The 21,380-nt window shown below is 38.1% G+C and overlaps 2 protein-coding genes across 2 annotated transcripts; one reads left to right on the top strand and one right to left on the bottom strand.

Moving 5' to 3' along the window:
* Window positions 1–249: 249 nt before the first annotated feature.
* LOC104000173 (eyes absent homolog) lies at window positions 250–5,909 on the top strand. The gene is made up of 6 exons (XM_009422155.3): window positions 250–345; window positions 1,230–1,582; window positions 2,250–2,414; window positions 2,707–2,800; window positions 4,114–4,308; window positions 5,305–5,909. The coding sequence occupies exons 2-6, from the start codon at window positions 1,343–1,345 to the stop codon at window positions 5,571–5,573; spliced, it is 963 nt and encodes a 320-aa protein (XP_009420430.2). The 5' UTR covers window positions 250–345; window positions 1,230–1,342; the 3' UTR covers window positions 5,574–5,909.
* An 821-nt stretch (window positions 5,910–6,730) lies between these two features.
* On the bottom strand, window positions 6,731–9,897 carry LOC135624479 (uncharacterized). Its single transcript, XM_065128125.1, has 2 exons — window positions 9,617–9,897; window positions 6,731–7,253 (listed from the first exon to the last, which is right to left on the bottom strand). Exons 1-2 carry the CDS (start codon window positions 9,845–9,847, stop codon window positions 7,017–7,019), a joined length of 468 nt encoding a protein of 155 aa, XP_064984197.1. The 5' UTR covers window positions 9,848–9,897; the 3' UTR covers window positions 6,731–7,016.
* Window positions 9,898–21,380: the final 11,483 nt, after the last annotated feature.

Genomic DNA, 21,380 nt, shown 5'->3' with positions numbered 1-21,380 from the left:
GATGGGCGCTCGGCCACCGAGCAACGGCGTTAAGATCAGTGCGATGAACGGATGGACGGTGAGGATGAGCTTGGACCACCGAAGCTTATCTCCAACGGATAAGCAGCGGCGGGAAGCAGAGGACGACAACCCCATGCCGTCTCCTCCTCTCCTACCCGAACGGGGACGTCATCCATGGGGCCCGCGTCCTCTTTCTTCCTTGGGCTGCCACGTTTGCTTTCGAAACCTGTGCGATGTTTGAGCTGACACGGAAGATCCGCAGCCCCGGTGAGGAAAACTGTTATAAATACCCCCGGCGTCGATCCCATCGGCTTAGACGAATGCAGCGAGAGGGCAGATCTAGAGGTGTGTGTGCGATTCTAGTCTCGCAGATTTACTCGCTTCCATTTCCTTTTCTTACATCCTCACTTTCATCCAGATCTGGAATCGAGCGTTGAAATTTTTACATGCTTTTCTGTGTGCGCGCTTGCGTCGGCTCCCACGTGCACGTGCAAGCGTGCGTGTGTTTTGATTTTCTTTTTCTTTTTTTTTCTTTTTTGATTTTTGATTTTATTTATTTTTGATTTTATTTATTTTTATTTATATTTTTGAGGGTATTGTTTGTTTCCACTGTGATCATGTGTTTTCTTCCTTCAAATCCACTCAAATGTTGTTCTTTTGTGTGTGGTTGATTTGTGTTTTGAAGGGACTGAAGCGATGCATCTTTCTTTTTTCCTCTGATCTCCGTCCTGAGAGATCAGGTTCTGATGAACAATATGCAGATCTGTGTTAATCTAGTGAACATATAGTGGGATTCGATATATGATGTTGTATGCGATTAGATCTTGAACAACTGGAACAGAAAGAGGTTTCAAGCAATTGTTTTGATGTGTTAGTAGCTCATGTTCATGTCTGCTTTTGATTCGCTTTTTTGTAAGCGGAAAAAAAGTAGAGGTTTTTGATGAGGCTCTGCACACATGATCGTGTCACAAACAAAAAATATCGGATTCTGAACTTGAATCATGCCACGAGTTTCGACTTCAGAACATTCATGGGAATTTGTGGCATCGGAACACTAATTATTGTACATAAATCAGAAGCGCAACTCTTCCTAATCGAATGAAATTGGAAGTCAAATCGATCGCTATATTCACTAATACAAACAAGAAAAGGAGAAGAAGTAATTTTTTTTTTGCAGTTAAGAGTATAAACTGTTTTGTCTGATTGTTATTTTTTCCATTCAATCTCAGGTTGCTGCTCTATCTTTACCAGCCGCGACGTCCTTCTTTTGCTGTTCAAGTGGTGTACCTACTTGTCTTGGAGATTAAAGAGCAGCGTTTGATTAGTGAAGGGGGGTGAGATAATGGATAGAACACCTACAGCTTTGTTGCGAGACCGAAAGATTTCCGAGGAGGTTGCCAAGCCGATGACAGTCTACATATGGGACATGGATGAGACACTTATCTTGTTGAAGTCTTTGTTGGATGGTACATATGCTGGGGCCTTTGACGGTTTGAAGGATAGAAGAAAGGGAATAGAGATTGGGAAGCTCTGGGAGAATCACATACTACAAGTCTGTGATGACCATTTCTACTACGAAGAGGTCAGTTCTTTAAAGCTGCTTCTATTTTTTCTTTTGTTTCTGTAGATCTTGCTGTCTCAGGGTAGGCTTTCGGCAAGCTAAATCAGAGTCTACTGGAACTTTGTCTGACCTATTACCATGGATCTTTAGCATTTTTTTGAACTCACTGTGACTGAATGATTTAGAGGCCAGGCAATATTTTGATGAGTTTTTATGTTGGCATATGTTTAGACTAGTCTAATAGTAAAATATGTGTAATCTTTAGGAATTTTATTTGAACTTTCAAGTGTATAGAAACAAAAAAATTCTTCTCTTTCATTTTGAGCACAATAACTGCCACAATCCATCTGATATATTTTCTGATTCAATAACTTTATGGGTATAACCACGCTATCAAAAAAGATGTGGGCCTAAATTAATTGGTAATATATCCATGTATCTCTTATAGATCATCACAATCGTCCTCCCACTTCCAATATGGGTCTAATTAGGGCCTCAATTATCATGCTCAAAACTGAGCTCATCTTCTACTACACTTAAGATCTTAACGAATAAGTGGGCCATGCCATGTTCAACATGTCTCATATTTCATGTAGAATATGGCCTATGAATTAGGAGTTTAGTGTTTGAGACTATATGTTTGTGGCACTTGCTGACAATTGTTTTACACTTCTGTGTTGTTTTGCAGATTGAGGACTATAATGAACCATTTCTTGATGCTTTGAGTGAATATGATGATGGACGAGACCTGTCAAAATATAATTTCAATGATGGATTTGGTTTTCCTTATGATGACTGGAATAAAAGAAAACTTGCTTATCGACATCGCTCCATTGCTGAGAAGTACTCACTGGTATTGCTGGAAGCTAGCTTCTATTTTTCAGTCTATTCATACAAAAACATATCAATATATCAATAATTGTTACAGCCTGGACTGGGGTATTGATTTATGTTGTCGAATGTGGTCCATCCTGAACTGGTCTTTGGGTGTTCCTTGAATTACATGGGTTTGCTCTTAGCATAAGATTTTATGCTGCCACACAATTTGATTTTGTTAATTTGCTTAATGCACACAATAATTTTATCCCTGCTTTAATCAATGATAGATCTCCAAGTACTTGACCCTGGATTCTTGGTTAATGCAGGGTTTATGTAAGTTACTTGACCAACAGACAGTTAAACTCTGGAATGATCTATACAGTTTGACTGATAGCTACACGGATGGATGGCTTTCCTCGGGTATGTTGTTCCAAACACAGTGTCCTAATTAACAAACAGTCAACTATTAACAGATAATTGTTTTTGCTATGATGATTAATCTTTTTCTATTTTTGTGGACTTAAGACTATTCATATAAGCTTGGTTAAGTTTGAGACACTAATCCATCTAATGCAAAACCAGTTAGTTGATGCATATTTGTTCCTAGGTTATGTGATGGTGTAGAAGCAACAATTGAGTTCAAACCATTTGTTTTCCAATTAACCAATAATAATATATTGGTATGTTGTGTTGGATTTTTGGTTGTGATGGGCAATATCTCACCTTGGAATCAATTTGGTTAGGTATTTAGAATTTTTGTAGAAATTAATTATATATTTTTTTTATCAAAGCTGGAACCTAACTTAATTGAACTTTTATATATCAAGTTCTATCAATGCTCATAGAGGTAAAATGAAGCATTTTGGTAAATCTGGAATCTTTACTGCTATGTTTGATATCCTGAAACCACCTATATCGTTATATGATCATCTTTAAACGGTTTGAAAAATCTTAACCAACTTGTTTGATTGTACCTCCTAATTGTGGATCCATGAGGAGTCCAACTTTAAATGCCTTGATCTAAACATCTTTCCAGTGTTTACAATAGTGGGTCTTAATTGGGATCATGATGGAATTGGGAGCTGCCATAGCATAGGTTTTGAAATCAGGCTATATTGGCTCGTCATTACCGATAAACCTTATTTAAGTGTTTTGCTGATGTAAAAGATATAGTTTTTGTGCAATTTTTTCCCTTGTCCATCTGGAAGCAAGCAATGAGATCTTGCAGCCTCATTTTCTTATGATCCACATATCATGTAGTTGATCTCCCAGAGGAGTTGATCCAAGGTTCCCTAATGCATTTGCCAAAGTCAAATCCAATTTTACCAAGGAACTTGATGCTAATGTCAGGGGAATCTGTGAGGACCAAGTGATTCTTTTCTGGTCCCTTGTCTATATTTGTGATTTGTATAATATATTGAACTTTTATAAATAGTATTTCACTGTTATGTTGCCTTGTGAATTTGTTTATATTAACTGTGTTTCATTCTACTTTGTATCCCTTCTTTAGAGGAATATATTTACAGCCATAGGTACTACAAATATAAATACTTAAAACAACAAAACCCTAATTTCTTCTGCAATTGATAGTAATTTTGCTAGCCATTTTTTTTGTTCTTTGCAATGCAACAGATTGTGCTTATATCATATCATGTATCTTTTGATCATTTTGCTTATATTGATGCATCTTTCTTCAGTTCATATGTAGTTTACATTTTTTCTTTTTGTTGCAGGACATGCCCTATTAGAGCAAACTTTAGGTAAAACTAGCCTTCCATCAAATTACCTTGTTTCATCTGACCCAACAACCAGATCGGTTACTTCCAAATATCAGAACATTAATATCTTAGTTACTTCGGGGTCCCTGATTCCTAGTCTTGCCAAGTGCTTGCTTTATCAGTTGGATGATGTGATCGCAGCTAATAATGGTATGTATTTTCTTCGTTAGTTATTTGTCCTTGTTTGTTGCTTTGTTTTAACACGGGGATCTGGATCAAGCTTTATTTTGTTGTTCAAAAGCCAAGGGGTAGAAGAACCACAATAATCCAATGGAGAAAAGATGATAAAAACAAAAACAAATGAGAACTATACTTATTTGGCTGCCATAGGGAAACAGTTAACCCTGGGGTATTGATGTCACTGGAATGTGGAGCTAGCTTAATTCACTTGCCTTTCGTCTCTTCAAGGTCATCATACTAGATGTGATGATATTGATCTCCTTCAAATAGATTTGTGTTCTACTGACCCAACATAGTAAATTTGAATTTTGTTTATGGCTGAGAACCACTGGAAAACATCCATCTGTTTTCTTCATGCTTACACAAGAAGTGAAAAACCATCCAGTAATATAATGAAGGTTGAGACTGAGTTGGTAAATTTTAACTTTGGGATGTCTGGCTTTAGGGAAAGTGTGTGTTTAGCTTGAGGAAATCTTAGTCCAAAACAGTATCTGAACTTACACATTAGACTTTATGGAATTTTGCTAATTGTCTTTTAATTCTCAAAATGGTGCTTAAGGGTGACCGAGGGAACATTTGTCTTGGCTGGTTGTCAGGACTGGAAGTAATCACATTAACTTTGCTAGTAATGGTGCATGGGATTGATGTTTACAGTTTAGTGAAACAGGTGTGTGCCATGACCTTTCTAGATACCGCATTATGCCAATTGACATAAACCAAATATTAGCCTGGTCATGTGTTTACACCTCCAGCATTGGTTGGTTCAGCATGTGAATACTTATTGAACTGTTAGATGATACTGTCTGGGAGGATTTTTTTAGTATTGAGTTATCCTTATGCCAAGAATGTTGCCTACATATTTCATAATGTTCTTCAAACTAAATATACTTGTGATGTTCCATAATCAATTGTTTGCAGTTGAATCTTTCCTGTCAGTATTTCTAACACTTTTCATCACTCTTCTAGTTTACAGCTCATGGGAAGTAGGGAAGCTTAGGTGCTTCTCATGGATCAAGGAACGGTTTGGTGGCCCAAATGTCCGGTTCTGTGTAATTGGAGACGGAACAGAAGAATGCGAAGCTGCGCAAGCAATGCGATGGCCGTTCATTAAAATAGATCTGCGACCAAGTAGCCCTTGTCGCTTTCCAGGTCTAACTATGAAAGTGGTTCAGAGTTATACTGATGTGATGTATGGATCTCCAGATGTTGAAGTCGAAGAAACAGAAGAGTTCTGAGACCTGCATCTGCTTAACCAGTCCCTGTATACTTGAAACAATCTCTTAGACTCTCCTACACAATTCACAAGGTCTTTCCTGGAGAATGAGCTTTTGCAGCATGGCAAAATTATCTAATCATGGAAACAGACCTCGCTGCTTAACTTACAAGATCAAGGCTTTCCATATCTTATTTTTAAGTGGAGCCTCGTGCACTGAGCTGCTCTTTTTTATAAGCTCTTCCTGGTACATTAGGCATGCTATAGTCTAATGCAAGAGTTGTAAGTTATGATCCTTCATGTACATAACCATGCTTCAATGATCTTAATGTGCCTTTGTACATAGTATTTTCCTTTACCCTCAGTGGTTACTGCTTCCTCCTGTAATTCGTGCCCTCATCTCTGGCATCAAGAACATCAAGCTCTCATTGACTCCTCTTACTCTCTGACCTTGTGGTTATTTGATGACACAAGCAAAGTGTAACTCCTTGTGAGCTGATGTCATGTTTGATAATAGTAGTGTAAAATGACATTTTTTTTACCATCAAAAGTATGGTCTTTGGTATCAGCAGTGGCAAAGATGAGATCAGATGATTGCTAAAGCTTCATACTATATCAAGAGCATATCTGTAACTGCTGATGTATTCCCTAGCATCAATAAGATCAAGTCTGACCATGTGAAGCAAAGTTGAAGTCTTTGATTTGTATATCAAAATTGTCTCTTTGTTACCTTCGGAATTACTTAGTCATCTTCCCAATGGCAGGATATGATCATATGATCGTTCTCTCACTTCACTAGAGCATTGCTGTTGTCGCTTGAACCATCTAGGTTCATAATATGTGATACAGAACTCTTAATTCCAATGCATCCTGAGACAGCATGAGACTTGAAAAGGGCATAGAGAATGGGAAGTCATCCCAAAGAACGATAGCTGCATAGCAACTAAGAAGGTGCCAGTGCGACCTGCATGGTGCAGGAGCTTGGTCACCTCTGAACGAGTCTATCAATTAATAGCTTGGAGAAGGTGGAGGACACATCATGCAGGGCAACCAGGGAAAAAAGGGCTAACAACACTAGAAATCTCATTCAGATATATGAACTTATGGTTATGCTAAACCCAATTCATACAAGCCAATTATTGAGATTTTCCCATTTAAATGGGTAAGAAGGGGAGGAAAGAAAATAAAAACATCAAAACCTTCATTAGAAGACCATCCTTGAATTTGACTAGTAAACATTTGAATACATGAATTTTGTACAGGTAAAGATTTATAATGGATCACTGAGAAGTGCAAAGCAAACCACAGGGTAGGCTAGTTTTGTATTGGCAGCAGTATCAATTCAACCACCCACCACCTACTGAAAATGGTGAATAAATAGGACTTGGGTATTGCTGGACAAAAGGGCAATTTGATTCATCACTGGAAATTCTCGATATCTGCAGCTCGCTGAGTTGATTTCTCATCACACCCATTGCAATCTTCCTTGGTGCTCTAAGCTCTGACGTAGGTTCCCGTCGGCAACAGTGACCTGTTTTCTCATCGCCATGGCAGTAGGCCTGGTGTTGTACTTTACCTGGAACTTAGGTGGTGTCATCTGGTTCTCAGTGGGAGGGATCTCAGCTATGACTTCACTCAAGAACTCATCTGCCACATCACCATCTTCATCAATTCGCAATCTCCTTGAATACCACCTAAAACCCTGATATAAAGACAGAGAAAGAGGAAAATATGGGCTCCAGATGAGGAAACAAATTACTTAAGCACCAGACATCACAAATAGTAAATGAATCAGAAATACGACGGACCAAAGATGAGGAACTAGAAGACCTTCCACATACACAGAGCAAACTAACAGCAGTGGTACCAGCATCACAAAAAGAGAATCAGGCTTTAATCATTATAGTTGGTTCAGCTAGGCTCAAAACATTTGAAACTCAAATAACAAGAAAAGAAGGTTTTGCTAGCATAGGGAAGCATGGAAAAGGGCCTGAGTAAGAAGAAAGAGATACTAAGAAAAAGACACAAGGAATTGGAAGAATGACAAAATGTATGATATCGTATATTTCTTTTTGTGTTTGGGAGAGCATGGGCGGGTGGGGTTATGCATCATACAATCTTAAAGAAGGAGAAGAATTGCAAGACTTGCTGATAGAAACAATGTAACAGAGCGAGGCTAGAAAATGATGAAGTCCAGTCAGCCATTTATGAAAAGCTTGGTAAACAAATATGGAAGAATCCAGTTCCACATTCAGCTTGATGGCTAAAACGCAAAATTACCACTTTTGTTTCTTCCCCTTTGGTTTAGATACGTCCAAACACATAGGATGATTCCCCCCAATTTATTCTCAGGTAGTTCTAACTCTCCCTTTAATATCACAATCATTTCTTATTTTGTCACTCTTGGTAAGAGTACAAATCAATCTCAACAGTCCCTTCCCTGCTACATCAATCTTCAAAAATATTGTTTGTGGAACATACTAATTATAAAGCACATCACTGATATAATTTTCATTTAAATCTAATACACAGTTCTTAAACATTCCAAATGCTTCTTAGTTATTCTATTAGAATCACAATATTAAATCAAAGTTGTATGCTCAACTACTGCAACAAACACATCCACACGAGATCAAGAGAAGCGGATCCGTTGTATGGAGACAAGATTGCAGGAGCACAGAAGATGCAAGCAGACTCACAAAAGCAATAAGCTGAAGTCAAAGGAAGTGATATCTTGTAAAAATAAAGAATTAATCGGATTGAGCCAGAATTTGATGTATGACCAGTGGCATATAAAGTTCAACCACTTGATTTTCAATGGTCTTAGACTAAGTATAGGATTATCTGCAGTTAATCCGCAGTCTGATATTCTAATGAAAGCTATAGATTCACTTACTGGGAAAACCATGGGCATGGGACAGTAAAAATGAAAGCAAAAGTAGGGACTTAAGAGACTACCAAAGAGAATTACATGTATCATGCTGTATATACAGATCCATTAACAGAAATCAACAACAGAGAAAAAGAGAATACCTAAGAGAATTACATGTATCATGCTGTATATTAACAGAATTCAACAACAAAGAAAAAGCATAATGAAATTTTTGGTGTTACTTAAATGGTTCTTAACTAATGCATGATATATCCAAACATCAGTAGAAAGAATCCTTGAATCGCACCTAGCATCTCTTAAAAGGTAACAGTAAGTTTGTGATTCACAATGAACCAGATTTTTTGAAGAAGACAAAATCAACAATTCTCAATGGTATTCGATCATTTAAAGGTATCTCCAGGCATTACATGTCCTGGCTCAACAAGCTGACCCCAATTTTACAAAGGCCAAAATTTGGTAGCGACCTGATTGTAAACAAGCACAATCCTATTAATATAGACGATAAATGGACATGCTTGCAGAAGCAATACAAAGGCTGCAAAGTGTATGTTGCACTAAGCTCAAAATCCAGATTTCAATGGTGGAAACAGAAAGTCCAAATATTTAGGTTCAACTATTCTTGTGATAAACCTAGGATTCAGCTTCGTTATTTTAAGAGATTTAAGCAGTTAACCTTATTTATGTCCTAAAGTTTTAAACTACAGTCAGAGTTAGATTTTGACTATATTTTTTATTTGACTCATTTAGCTTGTACTTATTTTTTCAGTGGCTTATTTTCATGAGTCTTTGACACAAACCTCCTAAGAAGGCTCACTTAGGACAAAAGAGAAAATTCCTAAAGGTGTTGGCTAGTAAATACTTTGATAAATTATCGCAAAGTTCTAGGTTCGAATCCCACCTTCATCACTTACCTTTTACCCAAAAAAAAAAAAAATCCATACAATTCATCCTTTTCCTGTAGAAGTATTAGGATTCTAGTTCTATCCAGTTCCAGATGCTTGTATGACTCATGGAAAATATCTTTTACATTGATACATATGAAACAGATGCAGATGGAGTCACAAAAGAAGGAAGAAAGAAACAATAACAAACACAAATAAAAGATCCAACTTTTCCCATCAATTTGGCAACAGGATCTGAACAGAGTGCAAAGGGGGGCACAAGAAGAGCACCTGGATTCCGCCCTCACCGGGATCGCAGGATACGAGCACGGGGCCAGGGCTGGGGCGCTCGACCGCGACGGGGACCTGCACCCCCCCGAACCCTCTGCCGGCGGCGCGGGGCGGTCCCGCACCCGTCCGGCCGCCCCCATCAACTCCGCCGCCATTCGGGTGGCGGACCTCCTCCTCCTCCTCCTCCCGCGTCAACCCGAGAAATCCCGCGATCCTTCGGAGAATTCCCATGGGATCCGACTACCTATCCCCGCCGCCTCCTACGAAGAAGGCAGATTAGAGAGAGAAAGAGAGCGGCGACGCATGTTATATAACCCCCGTTAAGCCCAATAACAAATATTAGCCCACTAATACTCCGTTAAGCGCCCATTAGAAAAGCCCGTTGAGCTCAATAACAAATATTAGCCCACTAATACTCCACCGAGCGCCCATTAGCAAAGCCCTTTAAGCCCAATAACAAAATTTCAGTCCACTAATACTCCACTAAGCGCCCATTAGCAAAGGCCGTTAAGCCCAATAACAAAATTTCAGCCCACTAATACTCGACTAAGCCTTCTTTGTAGGAGCAACAGAGTCTTATATTATTTATTATATGATATTATATTACATCTGATCGATAAATATTAGTCGATATAGTAAGAAGGTATAAAAGCATATAGTTTAATCTGCCATTGCATGAGCACCTAATAACAGTTGCAATCGAAGCAATTCTTGCAGTCTGATAAAAAAAAAAACTAAAACATATTTGATGAGAAGATTAGATTGTTTTCTCAAAAGTCATACTCTTATCATTTCCTTGGAAATCTATCATCGCTTGATTCGATCAGCTAAATGTTCATAGTCTCGAATGAGGCTGAAACCAAGTCTGAAGCTGGCAAAGAGCCGCCGCTACCGACAGCACTCGTCTCCACGCCGGGCTCCTTCGTTCTTGAAGCACCTGCTGCTTCATCCATGAGGTAGACTCATCAGGCAAGAGTTCTCAAGGTCGGGTGAGTTCGATCTCGTTTCTGAGAGCGGGCGATCGACCGAGTCCATGTTTGAACAGGAGCGCGACGCCTGCCTGCAGCTGGATCTCGGCAGAAAGAGCAAACAGGGTAGGCCGTCGAGTAGATCGAGGTTGGTGCGGTGGTTGATAAAATAAGATGCGACGAAGAAATTGTGTAATTTCACTTAATAGTGCAGTATTTATATAGATTTAGAGGAGAGATTTTTTCTGTCATAATTAGTCAGTTATTTTAAATTTATCATGTCAAAGATGAAAGATCATGATAATCCCGTAAGATTGAGCTTGTCATTAATCTTGGACTAATATAATAAAAATATTTTATGGGTAAAGGGCTTTGTGAGAGAGATTATTAGTCGATTAGTAGTATGTACGATGGAAACACGTAGTTGATATCTGACAACTTGATCTCTAATGAAGTGAAAGTTAATGACAATATATTTTATGCTTGAATGAAACATTGGATTGATACATCAGTAAGTGGCATTGACATTGTCACAATATGTTGTAAGAGTAAATATAGAGTTGATGTCAAATTTCTATAGGAGATTGGTGGCCCAGTTGAGTTCTATAGCAATGGTGGTGATGGCTCGGGTTCTATAGTAGATTGATGGCCCAATTGAGTTGATGTCAAGTTTCTATAGATTGGTGGCCTAGTTGTGGACCTTGTGATCGTCCTATGTTTCATGAAATTTTAACTGATTGGATTTACTCCAAAGAAAATAATATATCATAATATAGATATTTTATCATCAATGTTTCTTGCTCAATCAGCATCAATAAAAGTTTGAAGATAAAGTGATGAGTGTTTATAAAGAACAAAACCATGATTGAGAGTCATTTTGATATTTCGCAAGACTCATTTTATCGCAGACGAATACATAGTGAAGGGCCAATGCATGAATTATGATAATTTGTTGATTGCAACCGATATGTTTGGACATGTGAGAGATAAGTATCATAAAGAGCCAAGTACTTATCGGTATTATGTGGGATCCGTAGTAGGGCAATCATAATATAAGTTAAGTGATTCAATAGTAGAGATTGGAATGACAATCTCTTTGGCATTTTGCATGTTCGTCTTTAATAGTAGATCTTGAATATACTTTCTTTGAGATAGAACAAATCTTAAAGATGTGTATGCTACTTCTACTCCCAAAAATTAGCTTAAGGTTCCTAAATCCTTGATGGTGAATTAATTTGCCAACTACTTGAGGAATTCTTTGATGTCCATAGGGTTATTGTATGTAATGATAATGCCATCAATATACATCAGTAGATATATTGTACTTTCATTTTGTTATCGTAAAAATAAGAAGGTGTCAGACTTAGAGTTGATAAAACCAGTTGATGCTAAAAATGAGCCAAGTTCAGTGTACTAAGCTCTTGGAGCTTGACGAAGTTAATAAATAACTTTTTGTTATTTAAAAATATATCTTTGATATTGAGGATGGATGAAACTAGAAGGATATTGTATAAAAATATCTTCAATTTGGGTCCCCTATAAAAAAAAAGCATTGTTAACATTCAATTATCATATATGCTAACCTTTTGTGATAGCCAACTTAAGATAAGTCAGATTATTATCAGTTTAACAATTGGACTGAATGTTTTTGTAAAGTTAACATTTGGTCGTTGATGAAATCCTTTGGCCACTATTCATACTTTATATCCGACAATGGATCTATTTAGGTTTCGCTTGATTTGAAAGATTCACTTACACTTAATGATATTTTATATGTGATGTGCTAGTCATAAGTGATAGATGATAGAAGATAGAAGTAATGTTTTTCATTGATATGTTCTTCCTATTTATACACGTTAGGAGAGAGGATTTCCTTCAACAAAGCAGCGAGATTTCTTCATACAATTGGAGAAATCTTGTATGCTATCATGCCCTTGCAAGATGGTACTCTTATTAAGAATGTCGATCTTGGATCGATGCAATGAAAATAGTTTACGAGTGAGAGGCTTCGTAAGTGAGTCTGCTAGTTGAGTAGTCGTATGTACATGATAAACACGTAGTTGATGTTGAATAACTTGAACTCGCATGAAGTGGAAGTCGATGATAATATGTTTCATACAGGAGTGAAACATTAGATTAGTGCATAGATAGGTAGCTCTAACATTATTACAATATATTGTAGAAGTAAGAGTAGAGTCGATGTTGAGTTCCTTGAGCAGATTTGTGACCCAATTGAGTTCTACAGCAGCGATAGTGATGTTACGGTATTCAGCTTCAGTTGTAGACTGTGTAACTGTCTTTTGCTTCTTACAACTCCAATTGATTGGATTAACTCCTAGAAAGACAATATACCCCGATATAGATGTTCTATTATTAAGGTTTCTTGCCCAATCAGCATCAACAAAGGAATGAAGATGAAGTAGAGAGTGTTTGCGGAGAAAGAGACCATAATTGAGGTTCCTTTAAGATATCATATGATTTATTTTATTGCAGACTAGTGCGTAGTAGATGGTCGCTACATAAATTATGATAATTTATTGACCATAAATGAGATGTTTGGATGGATGAGAGCTAAGTACTGTAAGGAGTCAACTACTTGTCGGTATTAAGTAGGTTTCATAGCAAAACTTCCATCACATAATTTAAGTGATTTACTAGTAAAGTGGGGAGTTGTAACCATTTTTATGTCCTGTATGTTTGTTTTTAATAATAAATCTTGAATATATTTTCTTTGTGATAGGTAGAGATATGAAGATGTATATGTTGCTTCCACTTCTAAAAAGTAGCTCAAAGTTATTAGATCTTTAAGAGAGAATTAATATGCCAATTGCTTGATGAATGCTTGGATCTCTATAGGATTATTGCCTATGACAATAATGTCATTCACATACACCATAAGATATATTGTGTCTCCATGTTGTTTTCGTATAAATCACGAGGTATCAGACTTAGAGTTGATAAAGCCAATTAAAATAAAAAACGAGCCAAGTTTAGTGTACTAGGCTCTTTGAGCCTAATAAAGTCCATAAATAGCTTTTTGTAGTTTGCAAACATGTCTTGGATATTGAAGATGAATGAAACTAGGAGGTTGCTGCATAAAGATGTCTTTAGTTAGAGTCTCATGTAAAAATGCATTGTTAACATCCAATTATCATAATTATCAGCATTTATGGTGATCAAACTTAAGATAAGTCGGATTGTTATGGGTTTAATAATGGGACTAAATATCTCAGTAAAATCAACACTAGGTCATTGATGAAACCTTTTAGCAACTAGACGTGCTTTATATCTGACAACAGATCCATCTGGGTGTTGCTTAATTTGAAAGACCCACTTACACCCGATGATGTTTTGTGTGTGATAAAAGGGTATAAGGTTTCATATTGAGTTATGGATGAGGGCATCATATTTTTCACACATGGCTTTATGCCAATATGGAGATTTTTGGGATTGAGTAAATATGGTGGGTTCAATGGTCTTAGGTGAGGATTATGTGATAACATGTAGGTCAAGGACTTGACATGGTTTGAAAATACCACTCTTAGAGCGTATTATCATTGGATGTATGGAGGATATGAGATTGTAAGTTTGTACTGTTAGTATAAGCGGTGGAGAGTCACTAACACATGCCAGATTAAGTTGAGGTACTACAGTGTCACTAAGTCTAGAAGGAGGTAAATATAGTGAAATCTATGGGCGACATCACATGCGTAGCGAAAGAAAAAAAATAATAAAAACCCAAAAGTTTTCAAAAATGTGTTGATCGTCATGCGAAGATTGGTACACAAAACTCGCAAAACTTAAATCCACATATAATATAGTGTTTTACTTAGTAAGATCGTATATCTTTGAATTCCTACAGATCTATGAGATTAGATAAAGGAGTTCAAGTGCCCTCATCTCTAGTGGTGATCCACTTAGTAAGGCTGTGACAACGCTCCTCCAATCGCTACACAAAACTCCATACCTACTATCTAAGGGAGGAGAAGAGGAGAGGAGAATAGGAGGTGGGAACCAAGAAACCTCTAGCCATAGGCCTTTGGTTCTCTCATATTTATAAAAGCCCCTAGTTAACTTAACCCTAATGGATCCTACCTTATTGGGTACTGAATTTTCATTCAATTACCCAAGCCTTTATGGGTCTCTACCCAATAATATCTTATTAGCTTTTATTGGATTTCATCCATGGGATCTAATTAGTTAGGGGCTTATTGGATATCCAATAAGATAGGAGCTCCGACGGATATCTCATATTCGAACCTTTACTCATCGTAACACCTACCATATATGTGTGACCCTTTAGGCCCAATATCAAGTTGACCATGAGTCATAACTATCAAAACTCTTTCTGGCTCAATGAATTATTATCTCTATAATAATTCACTCGACTCATCAACTACGGACATACTAGGCCACTATGCCATAATCTCCAAACGATACAAGGGAATCCAATCCATTGGACATGTTTGTTCTTAATTACCATATATCTATTATCTCTTATTTATCTAATACCTCAAAGACCGTGTATCGAGCATGGCACTATCAAGCCCATATAATTTCTACTCGAGTCTCGCTTTAATCGGATTCTCCCGAAGAACTCTTTCTCTCTTAATCCGAATGACTCTAGCTAGAGATTTGTTTAAATAAGAGCACATGAGATATTCATCTCATAACACTGAGAATAGATGATCATTTATCAACACTCAATAGTCCTTGTAAGGTTGGTTGCTACTACCGATGATCGATTATGCTAAATCTAAAACTTTGAATGAAGGCTTTTAGTGGACACCGGAGACCTCGTCGGAGGAGGAATTCGAAAGTAGATGTAGGTTACATTGACCGAACCACTCTAAATCTGTTTTGCATTTCATTTTGAGCAATCTTCTTTAATTGCAAATCTATAGCAAAGTACTTCTCCTCATCTTGCTTTCACTACACTTACGCTTTCAAGTAAACACCTTCCGAGATCAGCTTTACTCGTATGAAGACTTTACGAAATCGACGCTTTTCATTTGTGCAATTTACATCACTACAAATCACCTTAGTCTTCTCTTGCACTTTCATGAAAGCTTTCAAGTTCAAATTCTTTCCAAAATAAATTGAATCGAAACCATTCTCGACGAAATCGATTTTAATCGAAATAAGTTTTTTGAAATCGCAGAAGTTTTCGCTGCACTAATTCACCCCCCTCTTAGTGCCCCTCTTGATCCTAATAGAAAATTGGCCGCTTACTTGCCCCATGCAACTAGGAGTCTTGGTTGCTAGAGGCACTTGGGCAGCTAGGAAACCCTAGCTACCTATGGTAACCCCTGTAGTCAAGAAACATGACTGTAGGGGCTGCCATGCTACAAGTTGAGAGCAGCCATGCTACTCTCATTCCTACCACTTTTGGCTACGTTGAGAGCAGCAAATAGGAGCTATAGTATAAGGATGAGAGGGAGAGAGGAGAATAAGAGAAGCCAGACAAAGAGAACCTAGCCCATGGCCCTTTGATTCCCTCTTATTTATAAAGGCCCATATCAACTTACCATAATGAATCCTATCATATTGGGTACTAGATCTCCATCCAACTACCCATGCTACTTGGATTAGTAGGTCTCTATCTAATAATCTCTCATTGGCTCTTATTAGATCATATTCATAAAATCCAATAATTTAGGGGTTTATTGGATATCCTAAAAGATAGGGGCTCTAACGGATATCTTATATCCGAACATCTACTCATCACAATACCTATCATATGTGTGTGACTCTCCAGGTCGAATATCAAGCTGGCCATGAGTCATCCATATCAGAACACCTTCTAGCTTAGTGAATTATTATTTCACTCGACTCATCGACTGTGGACATACTAGGCTACTACGTCGCAATCCCCAGACAATATAGGGGAATCCAATTCATTGGACATGTCTATCCTTAGTAACCATGTATCTATAGTTCCTCATCCATCTAATACCATAGAGATCATATATCGAGTATGGTCCTGTCAGACCCATATGGTTTCTACTCAAGTCTCGCTCTAATTGGATTCTCTCAAAGAACTCTTTCTCTCTCAATCTGAATGACCCTAACTAAGGATTTGTCTGAGCAAGAATACATGAGATATTCCTCTCATGACACTGAGAGCGGATGATCCTCTATTGATACTCAATAATCCTCGTAAGGTTAGCTGCCACTCTCGATAACTGATTGTGCTAAATCTGGAATTTACAAGCTTATAAGTTTGGTATCTAAGAATAGAGTACTTATATAAGACATCCTTAGTGTCTCAAGTCTAAGGACCAAATGCACCATTGTGACTACGAAATCATTATTTGATAATAAGGCATCATAGGGTGGGCGGTGGAACCACCTAAGGCTCAGCCTCCCAGGTGGTCTTAGTGGTGGTACCGCCGACAGTTAATGCTGCCAAGCGGTGGTACCACCTTGTCCAACGATGGTACCACCTTGTCCAACGATGGTACCACTAGAGCCCAATCTCTAAGGCTCTATCAAGCGGTAATACTACCAGACTGGGAGGTGGTACTACTAGTCATAGGTGCCCTATAAACCAATCATGTGGGTGATGACACGTGTGACTTAACACGTAATCTTCTTGCTTATTATTATTGTTTGACATTTTATCACTTTATATTTTCTATTACTTGAATATATTGTGATGTCCATGGATCTGTGTAATGGGGATCAGATTGTGATGAGATCACAATAATGATACTGATTCACCTTTAAACATAGATTCTAAATAATCCCGATCATATGTTACTGAAGAGGGACATCGAGATAATCGGACAGACTGGTGTGTTGTATACCTATCCATATAATAGATGCAACTGATCCTATAGCTGCTCGTGGGGGGACACTAGGGATATAGTACAGATGCTCATTGGAGAATGAGTTCACCGATTGATCCGCTTACGAAATGTTGGATGGTTATGATGTCTTATTATCAGATAGCGATTTCATAGTCCTAATGGTGTATATGGTCCTTAGACTTGAGACATTAAGGATGTCCTGTATGAGTACTCCACTCTTTGATACCAGACTTATAGGTCTAGAGATTCTAGATCTAGCATAGTCGGTCATCGGGAGTGATAGCCAAATTTATGAGGACTATAGAGTGCCGATAGAGGGTCATACGCTCTCGGTGCCATGAGAGAAATATCTCATATATTCTTGCTCAGACAAATCCTTGGCCAGGGTCATTCGGATTGAGAGAGAAAGAGTTCTTTGGAAGAATTCGACGAGAGTGAGACTTGAGTAGAAACCGTATGTGTTTGACAATACCATGCCCATTATACGGTTTATGGGATATTAGATGGATGAGAAATTATAGGTATATGATAACTAAGGACAGACAGGTCTAATGGATTGGATTCCCTTGTATTATTTGGGTGTTGAATCTGGAATTTTGATGATGAAACAAATTGATAATTATTTATGATTTGATCTGTATTTTGAGTGACGTAGGATGCTTCGATCAGGGAGAGACAATTAAAACATGAAGAATCATGATGGGTTGAGGGAAAACATGTCAGAAGATTAGACGTCGAGCTAGAGGATCGGTCGACGTATCGACAGAAGGCTTCGGGTCATGGATTCGGGCATAGGGCCAAGAAGAGCGGATATTACGCCAAGGATATTAGAGTTGTGGAGTCAACTGGTCGATTGGCCAATACGCCGCAAGAGAGGACGATGCGCTAAAAAATCGGACGATGCGCTAAAAAATCGGACGAAGCGTCGAGGGACCAATAACATGCCGGACAACATGATTAATGCTTAGTATTAATTGTCTAGATCGAAGTATGTTTTACATGTGTAGGATTAACTATGATAGCAAGGCATGAAGCAAAATGAAGTCCCAGAGTCAAGAACGTGATTTCGTTGGGAGTTTGAGAGTTCATCAGAAGTCCGAACGTTCGTCGGAAGTTCTGCCGAGAAGTCCCGGAGCTTGCTAGAGAAGCTCGTTGGAACTCACCAAGAAGATCGTCGTGAAGTCTAGGAGCTTGCCGGGAGTCCGCTGGAACATTACCGAGAGATCGTCGAAAGTTCACCGGAAGATCGCCGGAAACTCGCTAGAAGAAACTAGACTTACAAACTTATTTAGCTTAGAATAGCACGTAATTAGCACGTAATTGGGTTTAGTTTTAGGCCAACCCAATTATGGGTCAGTTGGGCCCATGTAAGGACTGTGTTGGGCCCAATGAGAGGCTCAAACAGTGACCCAAGAGGTGGCACCATCGTGGCACAGTCTCCGAGACTATATCAGGCGGTGGTACCACCCAAACACAACCTCCAAGAGGTTACAGGCGCTGGTACCGCCAGTTTAGGTGGTGGTACGACCCAGCACAGCCTCCCAAGCGGTGGTACCACTAGACTGGGCTGTGGTACCATCTAGTGCAGTGTTAGTGTCAGATTGACACTCGCGGTGGTACCACCCAGCACTAGCGGTGGTACCACCCGGACCTAGGAAACCCGGAATGAGATATTTTTAGGCTCCAAGTTTGAATCAACTTAAAGCTTATAAATACCTCTCTCATCCCGGGTTAAAAGACACAAGCACAAAGGATTTAAAATGGGAAAAACGCTATAGAAATCTCTTGTGAGAATCCTCCTCTAGCCTAAGTATTAGAATAGTTTGAGATAAGTGAGTGCTTGTAAAGGTTTACTCCTAAACCTGTGAAAAAGGAGAAGAGGGGTGTAAGAAGGAGGTTGATCTTTTCCTATTAAAGGAAGATCGATAGTGGATGCCGGTGGCCTCGACGGAAGAGGAATCGACGGAGTGGATGTAGGTCATGATGACCGAACCACTATAAATCGGTTTGCATTCTTGTTTTACTTTTAATTCATGATGACCGAACCACTATAACCGAACCACTATAAGTGGATGTAGGTCATGATGACCGAACCACTATAGGTCATGATGACCGAACCAAACTGATTTACTTACTTCACTTGTTCATTACATTCTTACAAACGTTTTAAAGTTAAACACTTCCCGAGATTGGTTTTCAACGTACGAAGATTTCACGAAACCGATGATTTTACCACTGCACTAATTCATCCCCCCCTCTTAGTGCTGACCCCTTTCTTGACATTGGGGACTATGGCATAGTGGCCTAGTACATCCGTAGTCGATGAGTCGAGTGAATTATTATGGAGATAATAATTCACTGAGCCAGAAGGAGTTCTAATAGGTATGACTCATGGTCAACTCGCTATTGGGCCTAGAGAGTCATACACATTTGGTAGACATTACGATGAGTAGAGGTTTATATATAAGATATTCGCCGGAGCCCCTATCTTATTGGATATCCAATAAGCCCATGAATTATTGGTTCATATGGATGAGATCTAATAAGAGCCAATGAGAGATTATTGGATAGTGATTCATTAATCTAAGAGGCTTAGGTAGTTGGATGGAGATCCAATACCCAATAGGGCAGGATCTATTAGGGTTATGTTGATAGGAGACCTCTATAAATAGGAGGGAACTAATGGTTCATAGGCTAGAGCTTCTTTTGGTTTCCACCTCCTATTCTCCTCTCCCCTTCTCCTCCTTAAATAGTAGACCTAGAGACTTGAGGAGTAATCTGAATTGTTATGACACAACTCCCCCTGCAAAAATCAATACAAAACTTGATGTGAATTTCTTTATAAATATCTCTTGTCATATTTGCATCTATGCAACCTGTCAAGATAGGTGGTCTATCTTCAAAACTTAAACAAACTTTAGAGCTTCCTCTGATATATCTAAGGATCCATTTCATTATTGTCCCGTGCTCTTTACCTAGATTTATAAGAAATTTGCTGGTTACACCCATTGTATATGTGATGTCTCGCCTCGTACATATCATTACATATATTAAACTTTCAACTACTAAAGCATAAGTAATCTTATACATTTTCTCATTCTCCTTATCACTTTACAAACTTTGTTTTGAGCACAACTTAAAGTGACCTACAAGAGAAGAACCAACTAGTTTTGCATTGCTCATATTAAATATTTCCAATATATTCTCGATGTCTTTCTCCTATGACAACCAAATTTTCTTATTTTTTCTATCACGAAAAATATGTATGCCCATTTTGCTAGCCCCATGTCCTTCGTTATAAAAGACTCACTTAATTCCTTTTTCAACCTGTTAATTGTACACATATCTTTCCCAAGGATAAGCATGTCATCAATATAAAATAAGAGAATAATAAAATCCTCACTAAAGCATTTGATGTACACACAATAAACTAAAATAGTTTTTTATATCTATTTTCAATCATAAATAAATCAAACTTTTCGTACCACTATCTTGGAGCTTACTTCAGCCCATACAAGCTCTTCTTCAACTTGCAGATAAAGTTTTCTTTACCTTTGACTTTGAAGTCTTTTAGTTGTTCCATATAAATTTCTTTTTCCAAATCACCATAAACGAAATTTGTCTTCACATCTAACTACTCAACCTCTAACTGCAAGCTAACAGCAATACTAAGAGCAATACGAATAGAAGATATTTTAATAATAGGAAAAAAAAATCTCTTCAAAGTCAATACCTTTCTTTGACCAAAACCTTTCATAATTAATTTAGCTTTGTACTTTGGTTGAGAAGAATATTCTTGAGTCTTCAACCTGAAAAATCACTTGTTCTTCAAGGCCTTCATTTTCTTTGGTAGTTGCACCAAATTATATGTGTAGTTCTTTTGCATAGCATTCATCTATTCCTGGATAACAACTAACCACTTATTTTTCTACTCACTTTCAACTGCTTCTTGATAACTCTCTGGTTCACCTATATTAGTAAGCA

Source organism: Musa acuminata, chromosome BXJ2-10, assembly GCF_036884655.1.
Source record: "Musa acuminata AAA Group cultivar baxijiao chromosome BXJ2-10, Cavendish_Baxijiao_AAA, whole genome shotgun sequence".
In the NCBI taxonomy this organism is placed as follows: domain Eukaryota; kingdom Viridiplantae; phylum Streptophyta; class Magnoliopsida; order Zingiberales; family Musaceae; genus Musa; species Musa acuminata.
Note: the sequence above shows the minus strand (reverse complement) of the source record. Positions and strands in the feature narration are given on the sequence as shown.

Coding starts and splice junctions, on each gene's coding strand:
- LOC135624479 (XM_065128125.1), bottom strand. CDS start 9,847: ATGGGAATTCTCCGAAGGATCGCGGGATTTCTCGGGTTGACGCGGGAG. Junction 7,254..9,616: donor CCGGTGAGGGCGGAATCCAG/GTGCTCTTCTTG, acceptor TCTTTATATCAG/GGTTTTAGGTGGTATTCAAG.
- LOC104000173 (XM_009422155.3), top strand. CDS start 1,343: ATGGATAGAACACCTACAGCTTTGTTGCGAGACCGAAAGATTTCCGAG. Junction 2,415..2,706: donor TTGCTGAGAAGTACTCACTG/GTATTGCTGGAA, acceptor TGGTTAATGCAG/GGTTTATGTAAGTTACTTGA. Junction 4,309..5,304: donor TGTGATCGCAGCTAATAATG/GTATGTATTTTC, acceptor TCACTCTTCTAG/TTTACAGCTCATGGGAAGTA.